Source organism: Lepidothrix coronata, unplaced genomic scaffold, assembly GCF_001604755.1.
Source record: "Lepidothrix coronata isolate B3197 unplaced genomic scaffold, Lepidothrix_coronata-1.0 Scaffold9, whole genome shotgun sequence".
Lineage (NCBI taxonomy): Eukaryota > Metazoa > Chordata > Aves > Passeriformes > Pipridae > Lepidothrix > Lepidothrix coronata.
This window is the reverse complement of record NW_016690189.1, coordinates 2,028,298-2,055,544: the sequence shown is the minus strand read 5'-3', so window position 1 is coordinate 2,055,544 and position 27,247 is coordinate 2,028,298. Positions and strand designations below refer to the sequence as shown.

At 39.3% G+C, this 27,247-nt stretch overlaps 1 protein-coding gene across 3 annotated transcripts in view; it reads right to left on the bottom strand.

Moving 5' to 3' along the window:
* The window catches only part of SYT1 (synaptotagmin 1), a 350,802-nt gene that overhangs the window by 92,518 nt on the left and 231,037 nt on the right, over positions 1-27,247 (bottom strand). For all 3 annotated transcript variants that reach the window (XM_017804502.1, XM_017804504.1, XM_017804503.1), the window contains one exon: positions 1,263-1,447. In XM_017804502.1, the coding sequence (XP_017659991.1) occupies positions 1,263-1,447 (185 nt within the window). The remainder of the gene's footprint in view (positions 1-1,262; positions 1,448-27,247) is intronic.

The window sequence follows — 27,247 nt, the reverse complement described above, 5'->3', positions numbered from 1 at the left end:
GCCTCTTTAGGTACTGTGCTCTAAGCTTCTCTTCTTGGATCTCGTCCTTGATCAGCTGGCCCTAGTCCTCAAGTTCCCAGCTTTGACTTGTACTTCTAATCAACCTGCCTTCAGCCAAGCTTTCTTCTACACTAGATCCCATCTTGTGGATGGAACTGCTTATCTTATTCCTGACCATGCTTTTATCCTCTCTTTTTGGCTGAGTAATCGCTCCAGCACTGCTTTAGCTCAACTTCACCAGAAGTCTTGGGAGCACAGATTTGACCATGCAATATCTTTACAGTTATTGGCTCCTACTTACAAGGGTTTGCAAAACAGTTCTCTAAATTTCTTCAGTATTTCTTTTTTGAAAAATATAGCCCTTTGTCTTCTTAGCTTAGGAAATCTGTAAACTGTGAGGACAAATGTATACTTCACATTTATTTCCTTATTCTGCTGCTTATTTCTAACAGTTTGCTCCAGGAAGGGCAATACTAAAACCCTGTCAAGAGAAAGCTTTATTTTCTTTCAGGAACATATTAGTCAAGTCTGCAGCCCTGAGTATTAGGTCCTGCAACCTTCTGCTTCTCTTGAACGAAGTAGATCTGAAGGACAAGTTTTTCTGCCCTTATGAAAATGATGCTGCTCTCAAAGGGCATTATACTAATCTTCTCCTTCATGTTAGTCAGTTGACTCACAGATCTAAGTACAGCCTGTTTCCTTTACCTTACTCCTCTGTTTACTCCTCTCTAGTAAAAAATGAATTCTCCAAACATCACTCTGTTGAATGTCCCTGTGCTTTTCCTTCTTAGTTGTTTTCCCTTGTTTCTGTGACTCTCATTTTTTTTTCTATGGTATTGTTTCCTTCTCAGATGAACTTTTGTGTAAAAAGAGATTTAGAGTTCAAAGCTACTCATGTAAGCTCAGAAATACTGTTAGTAAGATATACAAGCACTGTACTAGGTCCTAGTCAAAGTCACTCTAGTGAAAATTGCACACATTTGCTTCATTTTGCAGGATACCCTTGATAAACTTGCCCATTCCAGGTGAGTCATTATATGCCTGCTCATGTTTTTTTTAGCAGAGCAGGGAAATTTGCTCACTGCTTCATCAGAGATGCCACACCCTGGTTCATCTGTTGAGATACCACCAGGAAGATGCTGTCAATTGGTCCCCTCTTCACAAAGCCACTACTTAGACAACAAGCACAACTTTTTCTAGACACATAAAACAGAAACTTCCAAATGCAACCCAAAAGTCTGAGAAAAGGAGAGGTACTTTACCTGGTCTTTCATGGTTTTCCCTAAATCTTTAACATCTTTCATGTTAATAGCATTCTTCCCTCCCTTCTCCTTTCCCTTCTTCTTGTTCTTCTTTTTGAACAAGCATTTCTTACAGAGACAAAAGCAGCAGGTGAGGATTAATAGGACTGCAACTATGGCTATGGCTATTAAGGCCCAAGGTGGCACTAGAAGAGAAGAAGACACACACACAAAAAGAAGGTGGAAAACTGTTAGTAGGGTTAAATTTAGAAAAAAACACATTTCTCTCACAGATAAGCCTTCTTCCAGGAAAATGCCTTGCAGAAATACCTGAAATCCTTTCGAAAACATCCTGTCATCATTTATATATTTCTCCCAACTGAGCATTTGTACATAAAATGCCTATTTAACACATCTATTTACATGTCTGATGACACATATCAAACTCGCAGCTATTTTGATTCATCAACCATCTGAAAACAGTATATCCAAAATATTTACACTGTGCAATCCGTAAAATGTTAGGCAATTACTTATTTCTTTCTTTAATCATCTCCCCAACCCACCTGGCATTGTGTCTGAATTGGGTGGAGCTCACTGGAAATCTCCCTTTTCTGGAATGAAATGGCATCTGATCCAAGCAGTCAGTTCTAATGAACAGTCTCTGCCCACTGCTGCACTTGAAAGACTCGCAGACTCCTTGAAACAGCTGCAGGTCAAGGTCACTAGTGAAGACTGATCAAGGACAAAGGACTGTCCAATACAAGGCCATTTGCTGTGTTTGTCATCATGCCCTTAATGCTAGCAAAGTTTCAGCACATAGCTATGTTCTCACCTACACTTTCCTTTATAGGAAAGCCTGTGATGTGTTTTTTCACTCAGTCCAGGATGCAGGCCATGGCTGAAGCATGAATAAATAACAGAGAACACTTACCAGGATAAAATGGTCTTGTTAAAGATCAGAATTTTTGAAAAAAAAAGGAATTAAGATGACACTTAAACATAAGTACTCCAGAAGGCAATTATCTTAATACAAATCAGTTTTAATGACCACTGATACCCACATTTAACCAGAATACCTGACAAAACTTTAAATCTAGTAAATTGTCATTTCCTAAAAATCTTGAAATGCACTCAGTCTATCAGGTCTGCTAGATATTCACTCAGTGCATTACCTAAAGGTCTCTAATATGATGCAGAGCAAAGCCGAAGAGTGAATCGAATTTGACATGTTGACGTCAGTGAATCACAAAAGGGAATGGACATTATAAATAGAGAAAATTAACTGCCTAAAGGAGCTAAGCAGAGTGCAAAGCATTGTCACTGGCATTTCCACTACAAATTACCAGTTCAGGAAGACAACAGAGCACCTACACCTTCCTTACTCTATATTTAAGGACTTTTTTCTTTTATTGAAATGTCCTCAGTGACAGATACAAAAATAATGCAGGAGAGTAGTTAAACAATAATTTCTGTAATACTTTTGTGCCTCCAACTGTTCATTAAATGCAGCTGCTATAAAAGAGAAGCTGTACCATATGTAGAAAAAATGAGAACTGATTACTAAACAAATGAATGTTAAGAGACAAACAGTGAACAGATTAACAGCTGTTTATGGGATGTATTTTATGAACTCAGCAGCAGCAATTCTGCAGTTAAAGTTGCATCACATCTGCCCTTATCACAACTTAAAATCTGTATTTCATGTATTAGTATTTCATTTTGTCTTCAAATCTGGTGTAGTAACACTTTTTAGCACAACTGACTTTTCTAATATTTTTTTCATCCAGCATGTACAAATGTAAAATCATCACCTTTCACAGGCACTGTGTGCTCTACTCAAATTCTAAACTTCACGTGTGTACTTAGTCTGTCAGACACCCAGCATCTGAAACAGTATTTACGTAACACTGTACCTAAGCTAATCCACAGGAGTTATGCCAATACGAAATGAACAATGTGCCCAAATTTATCAGCTTTTTGTTTCACTGACTTGTCAGCAGTGCCTTAGGCATGAATATGGGAAGCAATAAGAGTATGGGATGGTGTTGTGTCAGCAGGATGGCAGAGTGTGAGGAAAGAGAAGAGGGACACATCAAGTGTGGGTAAACTGTGAGAACCAATGGGTTGAGGAGACAGGGAATGTGGGTGTTAATAGGATATATACATATGCATCAAACAGATGAAAAAGCCTGTGTAGGCAGTGAAGTTAGGTGCCTTTATGCTGAAAGTCTTGTGTCAAGTTGTGTTCTGGCACTGCTGCCTCCATTTTCTGGAGCATGAACAATGTAGGGTGCCTTGGGGAGCATTTGAAATACTTGCAGATACATCAGCTTCTTTTTTTATAATGCATTGTCTGCTTTCATCTGTTTGTAATTTAATTTCACCCAATAGCTCTTGTGATGCAATTAAATGATCATCAAATTAATATCTGAAACACCAAGAATTATGCAGAAATCCCTACTTATCTCTTCAGAGAAAATATGCTTTCTTTTTTTATTAAAATAAGCATAAGCACTGAAGGAAATTGAATGGGGTAACGCAAAACATCAACATTTATGAAACCACTTCAAAATTCAAGTTTGAAAAAGCAAAAAGGAATGCATTATTCTTCCCAATAAAAGTGTACTATTTGTGTCAGAAAATGGCTCATCTGAACATTGCCACTGACAGGGACTGCCCAATCAGTGGATGGAAATATTAGATTTAAGACAAGTGAAATACAGTTATCACTGGCTTTCAAGTGATGTTTGTTTTCTTTTGAAAGCATGATATAAATATTTTTAAATGTTAATCATTTTACATAATATGGATGAGATTTTCCAAAATTACTAAAGACTTCGAGAGTTTTCATATCTGTGCTCCGCAATTTATGACACTGCCAGATGAACTTGAACTCCGGAAAAAGCCAAGGTTTTAAAAGATATTTTCCTATAAAGTCATCTCAAGGTGGACAGACCAGAATGAATTGACTGAAACCACTAGCCACTTTGGAAGACTCATTTGCAGACTTTAATTTTTAACCCTCTTTCTCAACTGTGACTAGTATCTGCAAAAATCTTATCAACAGTATATGAACTTTCTTGTGTTATGCACAGTGACTCACTTTGAAGATTCATATTGGTTAATTCCAGTTGGACTTTACCTATGCTTATACAAGATTTTCAAAGAATTTAATTTTTCCAGTGTTTAAATGAACAACAATGGGAACCTACAGTTTGAAGACTACCTCCAACTGTATTATACCAGTTCAATCAGGTTCGGTAGTGCAGTTTGAAACCTCAGGAGGTCTTTGGACATGAGCTATTGAAGAAAAGGCCTCTGTGGCAGACAAAGCAGCGTGGGTGACATGGAAAACGCAGATCATGTCCCAGGGACCAAGGTGTCAGGGAGCCAGAGAAGCTTCTTGTACAACTTGTCTTACCTGGTGTTTGCACAAGGGGGTGCTTTGAAACAAGCAATACTTACCTATGCAACCAAGGAAAAGCGGAAAAGCTATTGGTTTAAGGATAATTAATATGTGTGTAAACTTTCTGGTGTTCCAGTGCTATTTTCTTTGTTCTAATCCTGTGGGAAAATACAGAATACTTATTTTGAAGAAGCCATCATGAATCGCTACATGATTTGGAGATTCTACAAAGCTCTTAAAGATAAATCCATAGGAGGGGATCTGCTCAGTAGCAGTTAGTAAATAAGGTCTTGAATTAGTCTTATTGATCCAATCCAGAGTATGCTCTAGGACTTTACTCTGAAATGCAGGAATGAAGCCTATTTGTAAAAGGAGTGTGTAGAAAAAACGAAACACATGGCTTGCTCCTGAGCAATAGCAGGGCACTGAAGAGAGTAAGCTTTAGGATTGTGTTGATAACCGAGACATTTTGGGTACCAATTTTGCATAATTCAATCACGATGAACAACAGTCAAACATGGATGCAGCTAACGGAGATGTGAGCTATCTCATCCCTCTCTGTTGCTTCCTTCCACTAATGCCAGCCAGAGTTGTATGCATAATGTGGGTTATTTTATGCATTTGATACAGTTCACAAATACAGCAGCTGTGATGCACTTGGATTATAATTTTAGTTTGGGTGTGCATTTACAAGGCATATCTCCAGACCATACCCATACACCATGCTTGTACTCATGTTCTGCAGCAATCTGGGAGGGCACAATGAGTGAGTGGAAATGTACACTCCCAGAGCTCAGTTAACAGTGCTGCTCCAACTGCAAAAGGCAACTGGCCCATTGCCGAAGCACTGCCCCACAAACTTTGCAGTGTGGGGCTGGGTCCTCAGGACCAACTGCTTCATTTCACTGACTTGCTTCTACTGAGCTGTACTAAGTTTGGCTTGTGTCCCAACTTGTCATTAAATCTTGTTCCACTGAACATGCTAGATTCAAAGGAAACGATGTATTATTGAGTTATTCAATTTAAAAGCCACAAATTTTGCCTTGGGCCTAAAACTGGCATTCCCATTAGACGATCTAAAATTATCAAATGCCTTGGAGGCCATTTGACTGCAGAGGAAAGACTGCAAGGGGGAAGTCACAAAATAGTGTAACAGCATCAAAGTGCTACAGTTTGTGAAACAGAACAGAGTCCTTAATCCTAATGATTTTCTTCCTTTTCTTCCTCTTCCTTTCCAGCGATGCCAGAGGAAACTTTACTAACTTAGAACTCAAATAGAGGGAAGGTCAATGAAGAACTAAAAACCTGAATGAAAAAGTGAAGACTTCCGTACCAAAAATACAAAGATTATCAATGTAAAGAAAAAAAAAAGCTGATACATGGTAAAATAACTTGTGAAAGAGGAAAAGAGAAACTGAAAATACATAGTTACATATACTGATGATTTAAATACTAGCCTTCGGGCTTATACAGCTACATTTCCACCCCATACACTCTTATGTGTGACCTCTTGTTTCAATAGCATGTTTGCAAAGTATTATTTTTACTTTCTTATATTTACTGCAAATTTTTTATGTGCTTAATGATGCTACCTTTGACCCATCACTAGAAAGAACCATTACTAAATAACTTAATGAATGCTCTCATGCTGACATCTCCTCCCCTTTATTTTTTCGAGCATCTGCAGTTGCATAAGGCTATCTCTATGAATAGTTTATGGAAGTTACTGAAGCCTTAACTGAGCTAAGAGATGTGTGTTCTGGCAGTGAAAGTTCCCCACATGCAAAACAGTCCATGAAAGTGCGCTGATCAGATGGGCTCACTTTACTGAATATACTCCTGCCTACAGCTTCTTTCTTAGACATTATTATGCAAAATCATCCAAACTTCATATGCCTGAACATTCCAGTCTTTGCAAGTCAACTGACACTGAACTTAGCAGTAATCCTCGATCTGGCTACAAATTTAGTCGAGGTGCTTGGGCTGTTTGAGAATATGATGTGCCTATTGTATCTCATAAAGCTGGAACTCAAAATGCATAAAATGACTAAGATATTCACCTGAAGGCAAAACCACACCTACTATTGTAATTTGCAGGTCATTTATGTTTATTACTGCTGGTATTAATTCATCTTTTAGGGCATATGATATGTTCTCTGTTATGGTAAAACACAGCTACCCAACAATTTGTCTTGTTGGTCTCTCTCTCTCTCTCTCCTTCTTCCCAATGTGTTTCGCTTCCCCTCTCCTCCAGCTCCTCACTGCTCAGTCTCATCAGCTCCTCTGCCCATTATCTCTTGAGATACATGGGGGAGAAAGGAAGAGAAAGCAAGACAGGGGAGTTTCCAGATGAGACAGGATGGTGAGGCAGCCCAAAAGAGGAAGTGAAGCTGCTGAGATGTCTCTTTGAAGGAATTACCTCAGAGAGATCGCAAAAGCCTTCAAGCTTAAATGTCAGGTTTCATCTGTATAAATACTAAAATGAAAATAGCTTCTCTGTTAACTTGCACATGCCCTCCCACTAATCAAAATGAAATAGAATATGAGCAAAGGAGTGTTAACACACCCCTACCCTCTGATGACTGTATCACTGTTGATCTGGGCTGCTCTCTTGGGCTCGTTATGAGCTCAACCACCAATGCACAACTTCCTTGGTGGCCACAGGCTCCTCAGGAAGGTCCCTCCGGTGGTCTCTGGCACCTGGTTGTCCTTCCCAGCAGTGCCATGCTTCTGCGGGGATGCCAGCTCTCCTCTTATCCTCTCACAGCTCTCAGCCCTCCTGCCTGCTCCTGCCTCACACTTCCTCTAGCAAATATACCCATGGGGTATAACATCTTTCACAGAGGGCAAAGGAAGAAAGCCTTTTCTTCCACTTTGCTCTGTGAAAGACAATATATCCCACTTGGCATGCAACTGCCCAGAGGAGGAACCAGAAGCCTAACTTCCTGCTGCACAGCATGTCCCTTGGGAATGACTGTAATGCTGGCCAGTGTGACAAATAAAACAGCTTTTCCTTTCCAGCAAAACCTCTAAGTCACTTAAGACAGAAAACAGTGTAGGGAAAGGACTGGCTTTGGTGAAAGATGATTTCTAATCCAGTAGATAATAATTTTAGACTAATGATTCTTATCAGTTCATATATCTGCTGCCAGAAAGCTTTTAAAATAAAATAAGTGAATTCAGGATCTAGATAATTGCCAGAGACAGTGCTGGGCACACTGAGCATCTGGGAAAGATGAAGAAAGCTGGAGCCTCCAACCAGACCTGGAAGCCAGACAGGTTTGCTGAAGACTTTCCAAAAACTCTATGTACCAAAACCAGCTGAGGCCAAATACTTTCTAGAGAAGGGACAAAATAATCCATAAGGCTAATATTCAACTCTGACAAACAAATCTGTAGAAGACTGAAATGACTGCTTTCTATCATGTGGAATTCTATTTTGTGGTTAAAACACCTTTCACTTTTCTTTTGGCATACACAATATATTGCATTTCAAACTTCAATTGATAGACTGTAGAAAAACAAACAGTAAAAAATTGTCTGACATGGGACTGGAATTTTCAAAGGGACAAAATACTCAAGTCATATCAATTCCACAAATCAAGCGAATAAGCCTCAAAAGTAATGAAATTGATGGGAAAAATCAATTATGCCTATATATGTTTGATTTTCTTGTATATTCTTTCTTGCCTATATATCTTTGATTTCACTGTATGCAATGAACACTGGTCTTAAATTCTTTTTCAGTTTTTGAACATTTGGAGATGCTATTTGTGTCAGATTTTCAAGGTTCACCCTGCAATTATGAGAGTCAGGGTTGTATTTCAATTTTCAAAAGTGGAATCACATTTCTTGCATACTAGAATTAGTCATGCACAGTACATGTGAATGTTATAAATTCCCACACGAGGTACAAACTCCACTGCCTAGGAAGTAAGAGCTAATTTGACACATCTTTATGCAGGAATCCTTTAAAAAAGGAACCAGTTTGTGAATTCTGACAAGATGAACTTATAGAAACTCTATCTGTCTGTTTGCCAATGTTCTGTTAACGTACACAATCTTAACACAGGATGCTATGACATGATGACTTAGGAATTAAAGGAGAACAGCTACTATTAAAAGATAACAACCATCGGAGTAATACATTAAGTTCCCACTGAAAGTAAGAGCCAGTTTTATTTCTGTCTAAGATTTATTATTCATTTAAAAGGTCTCAAATAAAAATGGCTCATACATAGTAATTTTCATAGTAGATCACAAAGTGTCTTAGAAAGGAGGTAGGTAGTAATATCTGAACAGCACAGATGCAGATGTTCATATATACAGAATAAAATTACTTTGGTTAGAACTCAGAAAACACTCTGGGAGCATTGGAGCAACAAAGTTTATGTCAACTGCAGCTCCTAGGCATGCACCCACAAGTACAGGGAGCTAAGAGCTGGAGGATGCCATGTGCACAGTGCAAGCTAGGGCACCAGAGAGAAGCTTGGGTGCAGTGGCAACCTTGGATCTCACCAGAGGAAGCATCTCAAGCACCACCTTGGTGCATGCACAGTGTGTGGGCCCTCATAGCACAGAGGTAATACAAACTCACATCCAGAAGGAACCCCTCCAGCACATTAGTTTTGTGTGCCGTGAGTGGCACCAGAACCACACATTCATCAGAGGTGCCCTATATCCTTGCATCAAGCCCCTCAAGGCTGTAATCTTTCCGACACATCTCACTGGCACCTCAGCTGCTGCAGTGCCAGGAGCCTTGCTCAGCCCTTAGGGTACCTGCTTCACTCTGCTTCTTCCCAAGCAGCAAGGTCAGAGGACTACTTTCAGATTTTCTTCATGGATGTTTCATACAAAAGAGTGATGCTGTTGAAAAGGGCTGAAATGTGGCACTTCCTACCCTGGTGTGGAATAGTTACTGTCTGCAGGGTAACTACTGTTCCACAGAGTGTAATGACATGCCACACCCTGAAAATATTCCAGCCTTGCAGAGTGTTTGGGAATTTAAAACCTAATTTTATCTCTACAGATCTGTAGCATAAACAGAGACTTCAGTTTCATTTGCCATGCTGTGCTGCTGTGGTGCATTGACCCTGGCTAGATCCTAGGTGCCCACCAAAGCCACTCTATCCCTCCGCTTCTCAGCTGGGCAGAGGAGAAAAAATAAAACCAAAGGTTCCTGGCTGAAGAAGGACATGGAGACATCACTCACCCATTACCATCATAAACCAGATTCAACTTGGGGAAATTAGTTTAATTTATTACCAATCAAGCAGCTGCCCATATGAGAAGCCATATTTCTTTTTGTGATGGTAATGTATCTGTAAAAGTGTATTGCTTTTGCTGGGCAACAGTGTATGCTCAGTGAAACCAAACAAATATCTGCATATCTTGATCTCTTATTTTAAATGTACACCTAAAACTTTGAACAAGATTATTTCATTAAATATTATCATTATTAAGAGGCATTCATTTGTGAGTGGGTAGCGCCTACAGGCACTGGCTCAGAAGAAATGCCTCACCAGATCAGACGTTGTGCACAGATGAAATAAAATGACAGTCTTGCCTGAGAGGCTTTTCAGCGAAAGGTCCCAAGCCCGTGTGGTGGGCATGTGCCCATTTCGGTCTAACTGACTGCCCACAAGAACTATTCCCTTGTCTAACCATCAGCCTACCAGAATGTACCAGGTCCAGCCTGTTCAAGCATATTGCCTAACATTCCCCTGTGCACGGCCCTTGCTAAATACCCCTTCTATCATTTCAATAAGATCCTCCTAGGATCCTTTCCACCTCGGACATGAATACCCTCTTTCTAGACAAAACACAGACACAGACTGACAGCTCCATATCTCACCAGTGGCCAAGATTATGGCTAAGACAAGGCCCTGAAACAAAGGACACAGAAAACCAAGTGACCTTCTTTGCCAGGACCCTCCAAAAGAAGTGCCTAAGATGACTCTGTTATTGAGGCACTAGCAGTTTATACCACACAAAACAGACCTCAACCATGGCTCATTCTGGTGTTTCAGGTGACAGCTTTTAGAAAGAATGCCCCAAATAAAAATGTGGTATATTCAATAATTCTTCGGGTTACATAGTCTTGCCTATTTTTTTTGCATAAATTTTTGTATTGCAAGCACTTTCATGTTGAACCTTTCAGTGTGAGAATTAACTCCCTATCCCTAGTCACAATGACTGGAAGATCTCACATGGTTCATCATTTTTGTTTGTAGGGTGTCTGTAACACCAAGAATGGTCCTAAAATACTTGCCACTGATGTAGGTACAATTAGCATGAGCCATGCACATGTTGATGGAGACCGAAAACAGGATATACTTCGTTGGTCCAGTGTTCTCTCAAATCTGAATTCAAGTGGATGCTAAGATTGCCAGGTAATCCCGGTCTTGGTGCACGGCCAGCAATGCCGACCAGGTGCACCATACACAGGCAAGGGTTCATACCATATATCAGTTATAGAAAGCAGCAGAGTAGGGTGCTGGAATTGTGACTGTGTTATTCCACCTCTGGCTGGCTCTGCTCACCACAGTGGGACTAAGCGAGGCTGGTTGTGATTCTATGTATGCATTTTTCCAAGGGACCTCAAATTGTATATCAGTAATGTTGTGCAGCGGTATGAGGGAGAGAATTCCTGGCAGGCACCACTATGGCACTCTGCTCAGCTCAGGAAAGGGCATGACACCGGTTCGTGAGACTGGGTGCATGATGGTGTGGGCTCTGCTGCACCTTTATATGATGCATGCCTGGTCGGCCAGGGCAGCAAGGTGATCTGTTCTGCAGAGTGCAGTGTGCCAGACTGCCTGGGGGGTGCCCACTGAAGGACTGAATGGTCCCGGGCCTACCCCAGGCATTCAAACTAAAATCTTTTCATGACCTCCATCTATTAAGCAGATATGCTGGTCAGGATATTCATAGCAGATGCACAAATTCTGAGAGAGCAGGTACTGACAGCCCAGCTATACTAAGCCTCATCCCAGTGGTGGGATGAAAAGACAGACCCGTTCCTACGGCAAGCCTCACCTCTGCCTCAAAAAGCACCACAAAAGACGGATCCCTTCGTTCCCTCCCTGCCAAGACAAACTCGCCAACAAAGCACCCCTGGTATAAATGTGCACAACAGCTTTTGCAGATGCCTCTTCTGTTCCATCAGCACACAGCTGTCACCATGATGTGTATTAGAAGATACTATCAATCTGTGTGTTATGAGACACACTGCTAATAAAGAAAAATTAAATTTGATTATTCACAGACTGTATACAACTCAGACAGAATGTTGTTTTCATCTGCTGTTTAATACAATAGCAGGCTTTGACCTTCCTTTCTCTTTGTAAGCATTCAGTTTTATTTTAAAAGACTCAAGCAAAGAATCTAAATATGGGTTGGGCCCTTGCCTAGTATTTTGAACCTTTTTTATTCCGCAAGAAGCTACCAAGGCTGCAAGCCCATATCAGTAGTGGCCTTTGTAGTAAAAAATCTATATTCAAGGTACAACTAAGTTTAATAGCCATGTTGCTCTTCTTTTTCAGAAGCTCATTTAGCAGCACAATTATGACGAGGATGATGATGATTGATTACTAACTTCTGCCATTTTGCACAAAAAGCACCATTCCTGACTGGCTAACTATAAATGCTGTAATGATCATTAACGTTGTTGCAGGAACCACTGCCAAAGTGATAAATAGATTTGGTTTACATTAGCTACCAGTCTAAAAGCATCATTTGACCTCATTAATAGATATAATCAAATCTGGAGTCATGCTTCCTAAGAAGGAAGATATCCTTTTCAGAACAAGAACTCCATAGCTTTTTTCTGGTCTCCATAAATACAAAAGCTGAAATTTTGTTCCATTGAGGCAAGGTCACAATTCAATCCAAAATGCTTTGTGCAAATACCAGGCATAAGTTTGTCTTATTTTTTGTTCAGTCTGGAAGAAGTTAAAAGTGCTCCTCAAGCTAAAACTGCTGCTAGGAGGCATTAAAAGCTACCTGTACAAGACCAGTGAAGCTGTGTTTCTTGGAAAAGTGGTCAGTTTCCTGAAAGAACCAAGAACACAACACTTATGTATTCAGGTCTGTAATTTCATGTTACTATGCTGAAATTAGTGTTATATGGTTGATGTATAGATACAGCTCTTTAGGTCTGTGGAAAGACAAAGCTGCAGACTGCATTTGAAGCCTTAATCCACATTTCCTACATACTACTATTTCTCGCTTCCTTCATCTTTACTTCTGTAAGGTACATATATGGCACACTCCTCACTGTTGCTGTGCTTCTCAATTTGCCTACCTAGCAATGTTGTAAGTTAATAATTCAGCATGCCTGGAATATGTTTTCTTTTGTGTTGTGCTTCAGCCTCCTGCTAATTAGCCTGAATAATTAGTTTACATGAGCTCTAGTCAGGCCTTATATCCAGCTAGGCCATGAGTGTGTTACAGCTGTAACTATAAGTTGATAGTTTTAGTTTAGGGGATGACGTGGATGTGAAAAAACAGCCTGGAAAAGACTGTTTTGTAGTTCACATATCATCCTGAAGGACAGCACAAAATGTTCTTGCATGGTCTGTATTAATACAAGTAGTTTGCATCAACGCTTTTTTTGTTGACTTATCAAGCAAAAGCAACTACCATCAGTCTGTCTCTTAAGACAGAAACTCTCCCTAAAAATTTTATCTAGTACTTTGATCACCCTTTAAAAAAAATGACATAGAGGGTAAAGTATGACTCTGCAAGGAACAAAGGAAGAACCATCACTAAGAAGACTTTTCATCGACTTCTATATTCTATTTGGTGATTGCTGCTGATTCTAAAATGTATCAGTATTGATAATGGGAACCAGAAATCTGTTCTCCCCTCTCATTCTGTCCTATAGTTTGAATCATTTCCTACACAATGCCATGACTTCAGCATGAGTTAGAAGTGCTGTCATACATTAAAGCTTTTGGCTGAATGAAGGAATTTATTCTGTCTCCATTTCCTGCAAGAGCACTCTAACTATCAGATTAATATATAAAGATTATATATATTACGAGTGGTGAGCTGTGCTACCAGTTTAGTATCAGAAGATACCAGCCTTGTTCTACCCCCCATTCATCAAAAAGAAAGGCTGTAGGCATCTGTCCTTCGATAGAGAATTTTCATTCCCCCATGTTAAGTGGACCAGTGAACCAGTATGCTGCTCTGAGACATGTGCTAAGTGTTTCAGATGAAAAACCTCCATTTTAAATCCCTGTATCTGGCTTGCTGCTGGACAGCCAGCCTAGAGGCTTTTCATTGTTCTGAGACCCCTTGCCTCCCACCTGTGCTAAGTCTGAAAGCCAGCCATGTAATACTAAATGCAGGGTGCAAGGTTTTCTCAAATGATGTCAGTCATTTTTCCTGGATATGACAGAAGGAAATAAATCTCCTCTCTCAGTACCAGACTCCATCTTTGATTATCTGCAGTAGGTGTCAATCGTGCCTTACGCTGTCCAAATGAAAACCAGACACATTCTAGGCACTTGCATCCCTTATGAGATCTAGTTGTACAGGCTCAATTCACAGAAAGAGCATCCTTTCCTCCATCCTATTGAACTGACTGTGCTCAGCACAGGTTGATCCTACAGGTACATCCAGGCCGGACTTTTTGTACTAAGTGAAGCATTCCTGTAAGGGCACAATGAAAACTCAATGCAGAAATGTCACAGCTGCTTCTGCTCACTTGGAAGAGGACAGGAAACAGAACCTTATGCTAGCTCTGAAAATCAATTATTAGACAATCTTGCTTGACTTTACTGCAGTGAACAGTCATCAGGGTCTGACTCTAAAGCTCTAGGCTTTGACCTACAGTCTTCTGGTTGACACCACCCCATGTTCCGTGCTTCTTATATTTGAATTGCTTTCTGAAGGATGATTTGTTAATTGCATAGCCAGAGAAAAGTATTATTTTCCTTTTAAAAATGGGCAGCCAGCAGACCTAAGGATCACAAAGAATGCCACTAAAACTTGAGAGCAATCAACCTAACCTCACACCCTGTGTATGTTCCTCTCCTGAGACTGGCATACATTTTATTACCAAATAAATTTTTCACTTAGTAATATTTTGCTCCAGGATTTACAGCCAGCCTTAGCAGCTGCTCTTAATGAGCACATTTTCTTACTGCTATTTAACAACCACTGCATCCCCTCATTGTCAAAAGTGCATTGTCAAGAGTTATTAAAATCATTTAATTAAACCCTATTTCTTCTTATTGGATTAATTTCATTGCTGCTGATCAAAGAGGCTGAAAAAAATAATCAAATCTTAAAATTAGAAGTACATAGCAGAGTTCTTGCTGTGTCTCTATATAAATACAATTGGATTTGAAGTGATTAACCTCAAGTTTGGCAAGAAAGAGAAATTAAAATTAAAAGGGAATGCTATAACTAAGACTAAGAAAAATAACCACTTCTGGAATTACAAGTCAGTCTGCTGAAATCAATGGTCATGGTCCTGATGAATTCTGTCCTGTGAGGTTTCTGTCCCAGCTTTCCAATTGCTCTTGCAAGTACTCTGCCATTAACTAAAGAAGCAGCTCTGCTCTCCCTTAATAAGAACTTTTCAACAGCTGACAAACAATTCTTTCAAACCTGTATCATCACCAGTACTGAACAATTAATCCTCCACCTCCTCAGAACTGAGTTAAGCTTGGAACAGAAAGAGAGAGGCAACAAAAGAAAATGGGCTCTGTGAAGCATGAAGAAATAAAAATAAAAAGATCATAAAGAAAATAAACATTAATGGTAGATGAGCAATCAATAAAGTCCAAAGCTTGCAAAGATTGCCTTGGAAAGTAAGCGCTCTAAAGGAATTTAAATAAGTATAAATGGAACCTCAGAAAGATTTATTTAAGAGTGAATTAATTCTCCAGAGCACTTTCCTTTTTTCTTTCCTTGCATGATTGTCTCTTAGGCTACTTCACTTTCTGCATATGGTGCCACAGGACAATAACACATTAATCTCTAAGTTATACATGTTCTTCCATAGTGATTATTCCAGCAAGCAAAATGTTAACCCATTTAAATTAATGCAAATGAGATGGCGGTTTGTTATTGGCTGAAAGTGCTTCAAAAAAGACTAATAGTGATTCACAGATGCAACTTTGCATCTGCAGTCTAATTAAAACTAATCTAATTAAATATGATGCATCTGTAAAGCTGCTTGAGCACTGCAGAGAACACACAGAATTCCTTTTATAGCTGGACAGAGCTTCCAAGAGCAAGTGTGTCTGCCATTTCACTTCATTTGGAACCACTTTAATAACAGGTGAATAATCAGCAAATAAATTATCCGTAGCTGCTTTGGAATTGTTCATTCACAAGGTATCCACAGATACAATACAACAGCAATGGAAGCCACATTGACTGGGGGAGGTAATGTCCTTTCATTACACAAAATGATACCGTTGGAAAAAAGAAAAGAGCTTAAAGCTATGTCATCCTTTAGCCTCACTTACTAAGGCAGAACTCTACAAAAAACACTTTTGCAAATGTGTTATGTTACTGACAGCACACAGCAAAATCACGCATCATCAAAACCTTGTCTTATCGAGTGATTTCTTCTAAAATATTCTTATTTCAGATTTTTTTCCTGGCAAATAAACATTCCACAGACATTTTATTCAGTATGAAAACTTATTGCTCTCAACTGAAATTCTTCCATAACCGATTCTAGCACTGAGAACTAAAATGGCCACAAGGTAATAAAATAATGTCTTTTTTTCCCTCTCAGAAATTCAGATATGAAACCCCATGTTAGAAAACTGTCTTAAAATGTGTAAACCAGCTATACTCAGATGAAGGAAGGTCAAAGGAGGACAAATCTTGATAAAAAGAAAATATCATCACAACATACTTCCATGAGGTATTCCAGTAGACAAAAATACTCTGTGCATTCCCACCTTAGAGAAGTAGTCTGAACTGTCTTGATTCTATTACAACCTAAAATAACTATGTTTATTGAAAGCCAAAGATAGAAATGTATGGTGCTTGGCAGGAACGTGAATCCATGCAGAGTAAAGAGGCTCTCCAGATCTCACTGTTTTTCTTCTTTTGCCCTTTCTCAGGGCTCACCAGATTGTCAAAATGCTCATAAAATGTTGAATTCCAATATGTCCTAGACACTCTGGGACAGGCATGGCTCTGTATTCCTGGGTAATTCTCCACATTCAATACAAGACTTTGTATTGAAATAGATTCATGGAATGAAAGCATGCCAGAACTGTAGTGTAGATATGACCCTCTCCTAGAAGGCCAGCAAATTGACTTTTCCTAGCATTTTAGATGAAATAGTCACTGTATGAAAAATTAAAATAGTCTTGAGAGTAGAGCGCTGAAGACTTCTCATTCCTTGGTTGGAACCCTAACCAGTGAGCTATTTACCCCACACAAGCCAGAAACTAAGCCACTTCTCCCACAGAACAATGTTTTTAAGTCCCTGGGTGTCCCATGCAGGATTTCTGCGTCAGCCTCAGTGAGACAGAATGCATTCTCCATCCCGTTTAACCTTTAGGCCATAGGCTCTTTCTCTTCTCTGTGGAGTGAGATACATGGGTTTAAACTTGTTAAGGGTGACTAAGATGCAAGCCATGTTCTTCCTCGTCTCATGACAGTTCCTTAGCAACTATCCTTACTACAAAATAAAATCAGGGACAACACTAATAGCATTTCTTTTTCCTTCTTTAGCCCTGCTGGTAGCCCCACTAGCTCTAAGGATGAAAATACAGTCCCCAAGTAAAAGAACAGTAGACATGTGCCGGGTTCTCCACTTTGGCCACGACATCCCAATGCAGTACTACAGGCTTGGGGACAGAGTGGCTGGAGAGCAGCCAGGCAGAGAGAGACCTGGGAGTTTGGATTGACAGGAAGCTGAACATGAGCCAGCAGTGGGCCCAGGTGGCCAAGAAGGCCAATGGCATCCTGGCCTGGATCAGGAACAGTGTGGCCAGCAGGACCAGGGAAGTGATTCTGCCCCTGTACTCAGCACTGGTGAGGCCACAGCTGGAGTACTGTGTCCAGTTCTGGGCCCCTCAGTTCAGGAAGGATATTGAGGTGCTGGAGCAGGTCCAGAAAGAAGCAACGAGGCTGGTGAAGGGATTGGAGCACAGGCCCAATGAGGAGAGGCTGAGGGAGCTGGGCTTGTTTAGCCTGGAGAAGACGAGGCTCAGGGGAGACCTCATCACTCTCTACAACTACCTGAAAGGAGGTTGTAGCCAGGTGGGTGTAGGTCTCTTCTCCCAGGCAACCAGCAGTAGGACAAGAGGGCACGACCTAAGCTCTGCCAGGGGAGGTTTAGGTTAAATATTAGGAAAAAATTTTTTACGGAGAGAGTAATCAGACATTGGAATGGGCCGCCCAGGGAGGTGGTGGATTCACTGTCCATGGAAGTTTTTAAGATGAGACTGGATGTGGCACTTAGTGCCATGGTCTACTAACCACAGCATGGATGAAAGGTCAGACTTGATGATCTCAGAGGTCTTTTCCAATGTGGTTGATTCTATGATTCTGTGACAGATAAATCCCATAGGGAAAATTGGGTCTGCTGTTCAAAAAAATGTAGGTAGAGGGCTCCGTTATGAAAGAGAAATCATAAATGATGAAAAATCTCAAAGTTGTCCCATTAAAGTAATTTTCTTTGCTGCTGATAAGTAGAGCTCCAGTTTGACTCCTTTCAGTTATAAATAGCTACATTAATTTCAGCAAAACTATGCTGGACAATGTTTGTAGGATTAAGTCTTGAGGTGAACTTAGTAATATACAGGAAAAAAAAGGACTGCATGCTAGTGACTGCACTCCTTTAACCTAGGAAAGATAAGCATGGTAATTCATATAAAAGGGATATTTTGCTAAGTCATAACTAATTTTCAGTCTGAAATTGCTAAAATAGTAATTTTCATGGTATTTTTCTATACTTGGGTGTGAAATATACTCCACTGTAGAAGACTGAAAAAGGCATTTTTCACAATACTTGTATTAAGGTGGGGTTTATGTGTTGCACAGGGTGTCAGAGGCCCATGCAGCAGAATGAGTATGTGAATATGTGCACCAGTGGTTAACAGGACTATGCACTACCCTGAAAAGCCTCAGGGTAACAGAGACTTTTAAAAGAAGGTGTTTTCTTTCTCCTAAATATGTAACATGAAGGTCACAATTTTTACAAGGGAAATTTTATTCAGACATAGATTTTCTTGATGTATTTATTGATGTATCTTGATATTGCACTGGTGAGGCCACACCTTGAGTACTGTGTCCAGTTTTGGGCCCCTCTCTTCAAGAAAGACACTGAGGTGCTGGAGCATGCCAGAGAAGAACAACAAAGCTGGTGAAGGTTCTAAAGAGTAAATCATAAGAGGAATGGCTGACAGAGCTGGAGTTGTTTAGACTGGAGAAAAGGAGGTTCAGGGAAGACCTTATCACTCTCTACAACTGCCTGAAAGGAGGTTGTAGCCAGGTGGGGATTGGCCTCTTCTCCCAGGCAACAAGCAACAGGAGAAGAAGAAATGGCCTCAAGCTGAACCAAGGGAGGTTCAGGTTGGACATCAGGAAGAATTTCTTCACTGAAAGGGTGGTTAAGCACTGGAACAGGCTCCTCAGAGAGATGGTGGAGTCACCATTTCTGGAAGTGTTGAAGAAACGACTGGATGTGGCACTTGGTGCTATGGTTTAGTTGACATGGTGGTGTTCAGTCAAAGGTTGGACTTCAAGATCTTGGAGGTTATTTCCAACCTAAATGATTCTGTGATTCTGTGATTTCATCATGGTATCAAACATTTCCAAAGGAATGGAAAGGGGACTGTCAAATATATTATTATCATTAAATACATTATTATTTTTACATCATATTTTGATTTCAGTGCAATTTGGAGCTTTTAGAGTGTGATACAAATGTGTAGTACAAACATCACATTAAGGACATTATATTTACTTTCTTTACTCTTTTTATGTATTATTAAATTTACTAATTAGTCATGATTGTTAATTTTTTATTTATTATCTTTACTTTTCCTCTTGTATTACTTTGATCTCACATTTCTCCTGTGTTCACTCAGTGTATAGCATTCATAGGACAACCTGCTTTTATAACATATGAAGGCTTTACTATGGCTCAGCCATCTGTTAATTGTCTTTAAATCAGCACAGAGATTTAAGCCACCACAAATACAGAATGGTAATTTTTATATGGTAAAAATCAGAAAAGATACAAGATACAGTAAGATAGAAATTATTTTTAGAAACAACATGCAAAATTTCTAACTTCTTGAGTTCAAAGTCAACTATATTAGTGAGCACAATGCTCAATAAAATTTGAATCTTAACCTTCTGCTGCCTTTTTAATAATTTCAATAACCAAGGAATGCAGAAAAATTACATTGGTTTGCCCAAATTATTTCAGAAAAAAAATCTACAAATATTTGCCTCACTTTCTGATTGTTGACATAAGCATATTACTCTGCAGTACAGCAAAATTAAGGTTTGTTTGGTGAAATCTCAAAGAGTGTTTCCAGAAATCAGAAGAAAACTTCTGCTTATTTTGAGATGACAGTTACTAATCTGACTTGTCACAAACTCCTGGATCGGCTAGGCAGTGAGGAGCCTGTCCTTGAGCTAAGGAAAAGGAAGACCTCATTAGTATTCCTTTTCAATGGAGCTTCAGAGCCAAAGTTCATGTTTATGGCTACATAAACAATCACTATAGTATACAAGAAAGGAAGCTGGCAGGTAAAAATGGGCCAATAAATTTTATTGTTATGGTGAAATAGCCCTTTAATAAGGATAAAGTTTTTGTCTCTGCTACCTGCAATATGTGGTAAGCTTGGAAGGTAATATTTTTTTGTGCTGTGACTAGTATTAAACCCATCCTAAATCATAAGTAATTTATGTTGGCAGTGTTGTCCTAGGATGCTCCACTAATGTAAGTGATGCTAGTTATATTTATTTGGCACATAGAGGTGACACTTAATGAAAGAAGAAATCCTTTCCTGGAGCAAAATTAAATGCCATTTACCACTGCTAATGGCTTAGAGATCCAATATCTCTGTAGTGGATTCTACAGATTCAACCACTGAGGAGTTAAAAATACCAACTCAAAATAAACCTTATTAAACAACTCTCTAGTCATAGTATTTTAACTATGGCAAACATGAAGGTTATATCTTTTGATCAATAGCCCTTCTATCCCTTCATGAAAGCAGTTTCTGAGAGACATATCCCCTGCAAGTGGCTCAGAGTTATTTAATTGGCCTCACATGCCTTCAAGTTGAGCCAGCTCATGCCGGGGAACAACCTCCTGGAAGCCAGCACTGCAACCAATTTTCCTTTGGCTTCTCTCTAAACTTGGCAATGCTGCAATTTATCCTGGCTTGTCTCGATTGTTGATCCTTATCTGAGGTCACACACAATTTTGCTGACTGCCACTGACATCGCAGGGTCATACGCAACACACTTTTCCATTCTCCTTCCAAAAATGTTTCTTGTCCAACTAGCAGTAATTAGCAGCAGTTAGAAAACACTTGAGCAGGGTTACGAGATTTCTTGTTCATGGTTCAGTGCAGGAACATTCAACATATTCGCGGGATAAAGAACAACCACTAACAGGAGCCACGTTAGTCTTGAGCAAAAAAACAGCTACCCTCGTGACTTCTGCCACTGTGACAAGATAAAAATGTGCATTTTACAGTACATTAGTCTTGAAGCTACTAAAAAAATACACATCAGTATTCAGTTTGCTTTACTAAAATGTTAGCTGAAGGCTTTTCAGTCCTTCTTAGCAAGCTTTGTGTGAAGTAGAGGGAAAAGTAGACAAATATTGGTTTATATTTATTCATCAGAAGTATCCTATGGTGGACAGACAGTCTGGAAAACAGAGCAAAGACTAGCACTGTCGGGGAGCCTTAAGCCTCTCAGCCATATGTCAAAAACATTTCAAAGGCTTAAACTTTCCTCCTTCCTCCTGTAATGGTATTCTCCATGCAAGTCTTTGGCAAGTGTTTTTTTCTAGAGAGGCAGGAGGTGTAAATGAGAGAAAGAAGGTGCTGTGTGATGAGGGAACCAGGAAGAATTAAGGATAAGAGAAAGCAGATGAAAGAGAGTGAAAAGAACTGGAGATATAAGTCACAAATTGGTTATCATTTACTTTCAGTTCACAGACATGACCTCTAATGTTTACAAGTCATACATCCTGTCAACATGCTCTGTAATAGTAATTCTCAGAATATCAGAGCTATTGATGTGATGATTGTGAAGACATATACTGACTGTCATTAATGGTCATCTATCTGCTGGAAGCAAATGCTGCATCTTCTAGAAGAAAGAATCACTGCTAATTTTTTTTAGAAAAGAGAATTTTATGTTCACCCAGCATCAGGACAAGAACAGAGATATTTTACAGCTTTCAGTTCTCTACTCCCAAAATGTCATTACAGACCCTTTATTTTCCTTGCCTCATAAAACTGTGGGAAAGAAGGGAATATCAGCATTGCTTTGCTACATCAGGAATCCTCACTGATACTTGAGTCTGCTAATGGCTCCCAGCTCTCATGATGACAATGCTGCATGAATAACAAACTTCTGTAATAAAACATTCCCACAATACAGATGTTAATGAGGACTTACTAGAACTGAGTCTAGTAAGTTAAGTTTGTAAACTGGATGGTAAGTGCATACCCCAACAACATTTATTTATTTAAGTCCTATGTTGATATATTACAGCTTGTCTTTATCTCTTACAAAAAACAAACCAAAGTAAAATCAACTTTGAAACAAGAGAGACATGGTAGCATTTGTTAATCTAGTAAATGTGATCCATTTTAGCATACAGAACTGATACAATGTATGCTCCTAACACTTTACAATTCCCCTGATAGCAGGGGAAAGATCAAAGAAGTCTGCCCAAACAGAGGTACTATCAGTAGCACTGGAAGCAATCCTATAATTTTGTCCATAAGGATTAAAGCACTGCTGAGGTCCAGCCAATGAACTCTGTGACAGTCTGACACAGACCTTTTCAGTGCCAATCAATGCTGACAGGAGGGAGGAATTAGTGAGGCATCACATCTACTCTCTGCTCTTTGCTACAGCAGTCCAGTACATCCACAGAAGAGCTGAACAACTCACTAAAGCTCATGGATGACCTAAGCCCAGAAGAAAGCTAAACAACATCATCTGCCAGTATCCTGGATTCCTCTCAGACACAGAAAGCAGCAGCATGGTGTCCTGCTTCCCCCTGAGCCAGTAATGCTAGGGAACAGCAGTGGAGACACGCTGATGCAAGGGCTGCTGTACTTTGGGGGAAGCATAAAACCAACATCCTCAGTTTTTCTGGTGATGAAAGATCCCCTGAGACTTTCCCTAAAGGACTGTAATGCCTTACAGCCCCATCCAACTCTCATTAAACTAAATGGAAAGAACTTCTATCACATCTGTGGAAATTGGATGTTTGCAGGATTGGCTAATGTCCAAAGTGAGGTAATTATATTCTTCCAATGGCTTCCATTGGAAAATTTCCGCGTGTTTCCCCCCATCCCAAGTGATCTCACAGTAGCATTCTACTGATCATTTAAACTTAACAACTGCCCTAACTGCTCTTTTTTTGACAACAATCATGAAAATGTGTGTTGCGACACAATTTTTTGCTGCGACAAAAGCAGGCACAAGTTCAGAAAGCAGCCTACTAAAATAAAATGGAAGGTAAAATAATTATACTGGTATTTATGAAGGTCTGAAAAGAAATTGGTTACTAGCACTACATGTGTGTGTGATACATGTCTCTAAAACTACATCACTTGTAGAGCTACAAATTTTTAAAATAACCATAGCAAAAGTAAAATTAATTTACATTAAAATACAAATTAATGTAGCAGTTCATCAGTAAATTATAGGACATATTTGAAAAGTAAGTGTTTACAGTTTTGATCATCCAAACCACTTGTGTGTAACAAATTTAATTCGATGCACTATTCAGGAGTTTAGAGTATTTAAATACTTTATCAGATTAAATCTTTTGAGATTCTAAAATCTGCTGTGTATCATTTCAGTACCTGGACTCAGCCTGCCTACTCATGTCACTCCTGCATTGCTCTATCAAGTTAAGAATGTAATTCTGTTGCCTTTTGAGTTATTTACAGGAGTGGTGTTTGTCAGTTAAGAAAAGAGATTTGAAAACAAGAAAAAACTTGTTCACCAATTTGCAGTCATCCAGCACTGTAAGGTTCGGCTAGTATTGCTATGCCTTTAGGGATTTGGTATCACAAACTATTTTATGTAATGGAGACACAATTTAGGGGTTTGGTTGTTTGTTTTTAAAGCAGATATATTTTCCGTTCCTTTTCTAACAGGAATTTTTGGGATAAACATTTGGTTCAACAGAATAAAAATGCTTCGTCATTATTGTTATAAAATTTTAGCAGTTTTCTGAGACTTAGTAGTGATATTGGACAGATCCGTGCATTCTGCAGAATCAAAGCCAGCCTAGCTGTCAGCAGGTTCCTAACAAAAATGAGCTGATGCAAATCAAGAAAGAATGTTGCACAGTTTAAACACTTCAGTTAATACATTAACTGAACAGAAAAAATATTGTTGCAAATAATTTTCCTTTTCCATTTTGTCTCTTCCTGCATATCAAGTAAAGCAGTGTGCAGGAGTATTTTTGTACCATACAATCATTGTTAAATAAATTCATGGCTGTTTCAGAATTGTCCAGTCAACACTGACATTTCTTTATGCTATGTTATCATCGTTAATGCTATGCCCTGAGTTCAGGTAACACTTTTTTATCCACTGGTCCTCTCCACCCAAAATACTACTTGCCGTCATCCTGGCCACCTCACTGTCCTAGGACTTAAAACTCATCAATAAATATTTCATGAGGCAAGAGAATTTAGAAATCAGTATTCTGGAACAGTTTCCTATAAAGTGATTGCTATCACCGAGTTGTAATCTAAAATGCTATGCTAGGCTGAAATTTATGAATAGTAAGCTTGCCTTATCTTTGTCCGTTCTCCTTCCCTTGCCCATGCTGCAAGTAAATCTGCACCCACGGCATATTACAAATAACTGACTCCAGCGTTGAGACATGAAATGCTATATTGCAGCTGCTAATAGAGCATGTGTTTGCTGAAAATGGGGTACTGAGGTCTTAGGAAATATGATAAAATAGCTGGTTTGGGAGGAAACATGAGATCGAAGCCTAAAGAATAACAAGTCTGCGTGATGGGTTAGCAAGTATATTGCTTGCGCCAATTTTTTCATGTGAGTTCTGGCTAAAAGAAAAGTGTTAATAAATACATAAATGAAACAACACAGAAGGAAAATAGAAAATTCAATGCAATCTGGAAGGAAGGAAGGACCACAAAAGTATCTGTAAGAAAGGTGTAAAAATTATTGTCAACATTGTTGACTATATGAAGACTCTATTGCCTCTCTGTAAACTGTTTCCAGTAAAGAAAAAATCTGATGCCTGTCCTAGTCCTGGAGGTTTCTTCCCCACTGGGGTACAGCCATATGGGTGATGACACAGGTCTAGGGGAAAGAAAGCTTCCCATGTGAAAATGGCTTTCAAACCAACTGTCAGCTCACCAGCTTTTGTATACTCCTTCTCCCTTCCTCTTCAAGGAACTGCCACCCCTATGCCACCCCTATGTCAAATGAATGGTTTGTGTGGCTGCTTCAAACTCACAATACAGGAGCTGCCAGCAAGGACTGCAGACTGAAATATCTGAGTCTCAGGTCTTCTTGAGACTGAAGGAAATCAAGAGATCAAGCTGGAAAATGAACTTGGATCTGCCTTTCCTGCAGGAATAGGTAGGAAAGAAACACAGGAATTATGTGGTCATATTCTGTAGCCTAGTGTGAGACAGAGACATTTGTTTACGGGTAAGGAACCCTAAATACCCAGCCTTATTTACTCATTTTGTCCAATGGCATTTCACAGCAAAATGCATATGCTGTCCCTTCAGCCAGGTCTCTGGTTCTGTGAGTTCCCTTGCTCTTCATCAGATTGTACATTGACAGAAAACAGAGAAACAATCATTCTCAAAGTGAGAGGAATCAGGTCTCTAAGCCCAGGGAAAAATGTGTTCAGGTTGTGAATCTGCCTGTTAAACAGCCTTAACCTAGAGGTCTTCCTAGATATCAAAGTCTGTGAGACCAGTGCCATTGAAGACACCAGTTTTTTTCCTTCTGGATAAACCTGGGCCTCCTGTTTCTGTGTCATTCTGAAGAGGACCAATGCATTTAACTTAGATTCATAAATTCAACTTCTAGAGCCTGATTCCTTAAAGGTAAGTGTAGAAAGCCTGGTAAATTCTGGAGGTCCTTTATAAGATGTGGGTTGACATGCCTTTCCCATTTAGATTGATAAACTTTATCTTTCATTTGGGTGGCTCTCACTGTAATAGGAAAACAGTGCCAGCTACATTACTGAAACATGCCCCCAGATGATATAGGCTCTGTGAGCAAATTAGGGAGCTCTTGCTGAAGTTGATAATTAAGATTAGATTCAGAAATCTGCACAGGAGTAGGCAGATGGCTTGTTCAGCTACCAGCTGGAACTCAGCCTTCATGAGGCAGTTATTCAAGTTCAGCAGCACAGCTTCTTTCTATGGAGTCAGAGCAAAGTCTACGCATACCAAGTTCTTCTGAAGATTTGAGGCCACCTCCACAGCTCTTGCAAAGTGGCTGCATGTTCTGGAAGCGGCACCAATGTTCAGATCTAGACCCATTCAAGATCTTGCTTGAAATACAAGCTAAGACTAAAAAGATAAAAGGAATATATGAAAGGATGCTATGGACCTACAGCATTCCTGAAAGCTCCTGTTGGTGCTTAGTATTTCACCCAACTTGGCAATGTGGCATTGATGACCAGACATTTTAAACAATTCATTTATCAGTAAAGGTATTCTTTTCTCTTTCAAAAAAAAGTTTAAATACATTAAAAAACATATGTCAACCAAAATAAGGAAGGAATTATATATTTATAATCCCTCAGGGAAGGCTTTAGTTTGGATAATTCTCAGCAGCAAACTCATGCAGTTCTAAACAGAATAGTTAACAATAACAATAAAGAATGATATTCTGTTCTTCAGCTGTGCCAACTGACAACAGTTGCTCAGAATAACAGAGCAATCTACTCTTGGTTCTCACAAAAATATGAGAGAATATTTTCTAGCTTGCCACAGTGCCTAGGCACAAGTAGTTGAGGTAAAGATGGAATATCAATCTTAACAGTAATTCCTATATTTTCACTGCCCGTTTAAACCATACTTTTAAAATGCAAATCTACTAACCATAGTCATAAGTGCTTTTAATCTTTTATGCAGTACACTGCTGAGAATCAATCTTTAAATTTATTCTCAGTTTACAGTTCAGAACAATCATTTCATGAACTCTCATTTTTCAAGCAAGATTACAAACAACTATAACAGATAATGTGTAATTCCATAGACACTTCACATGCAGGTAAGTCTGGAAAAGGTTAATAAAGATTGTGTTTCTTTTATGCATTTAAACACAATTTTAGTGCACTTTCCCTCACAAGAAGTAATGAAATTTTAAGCTACATTCCCAAAAC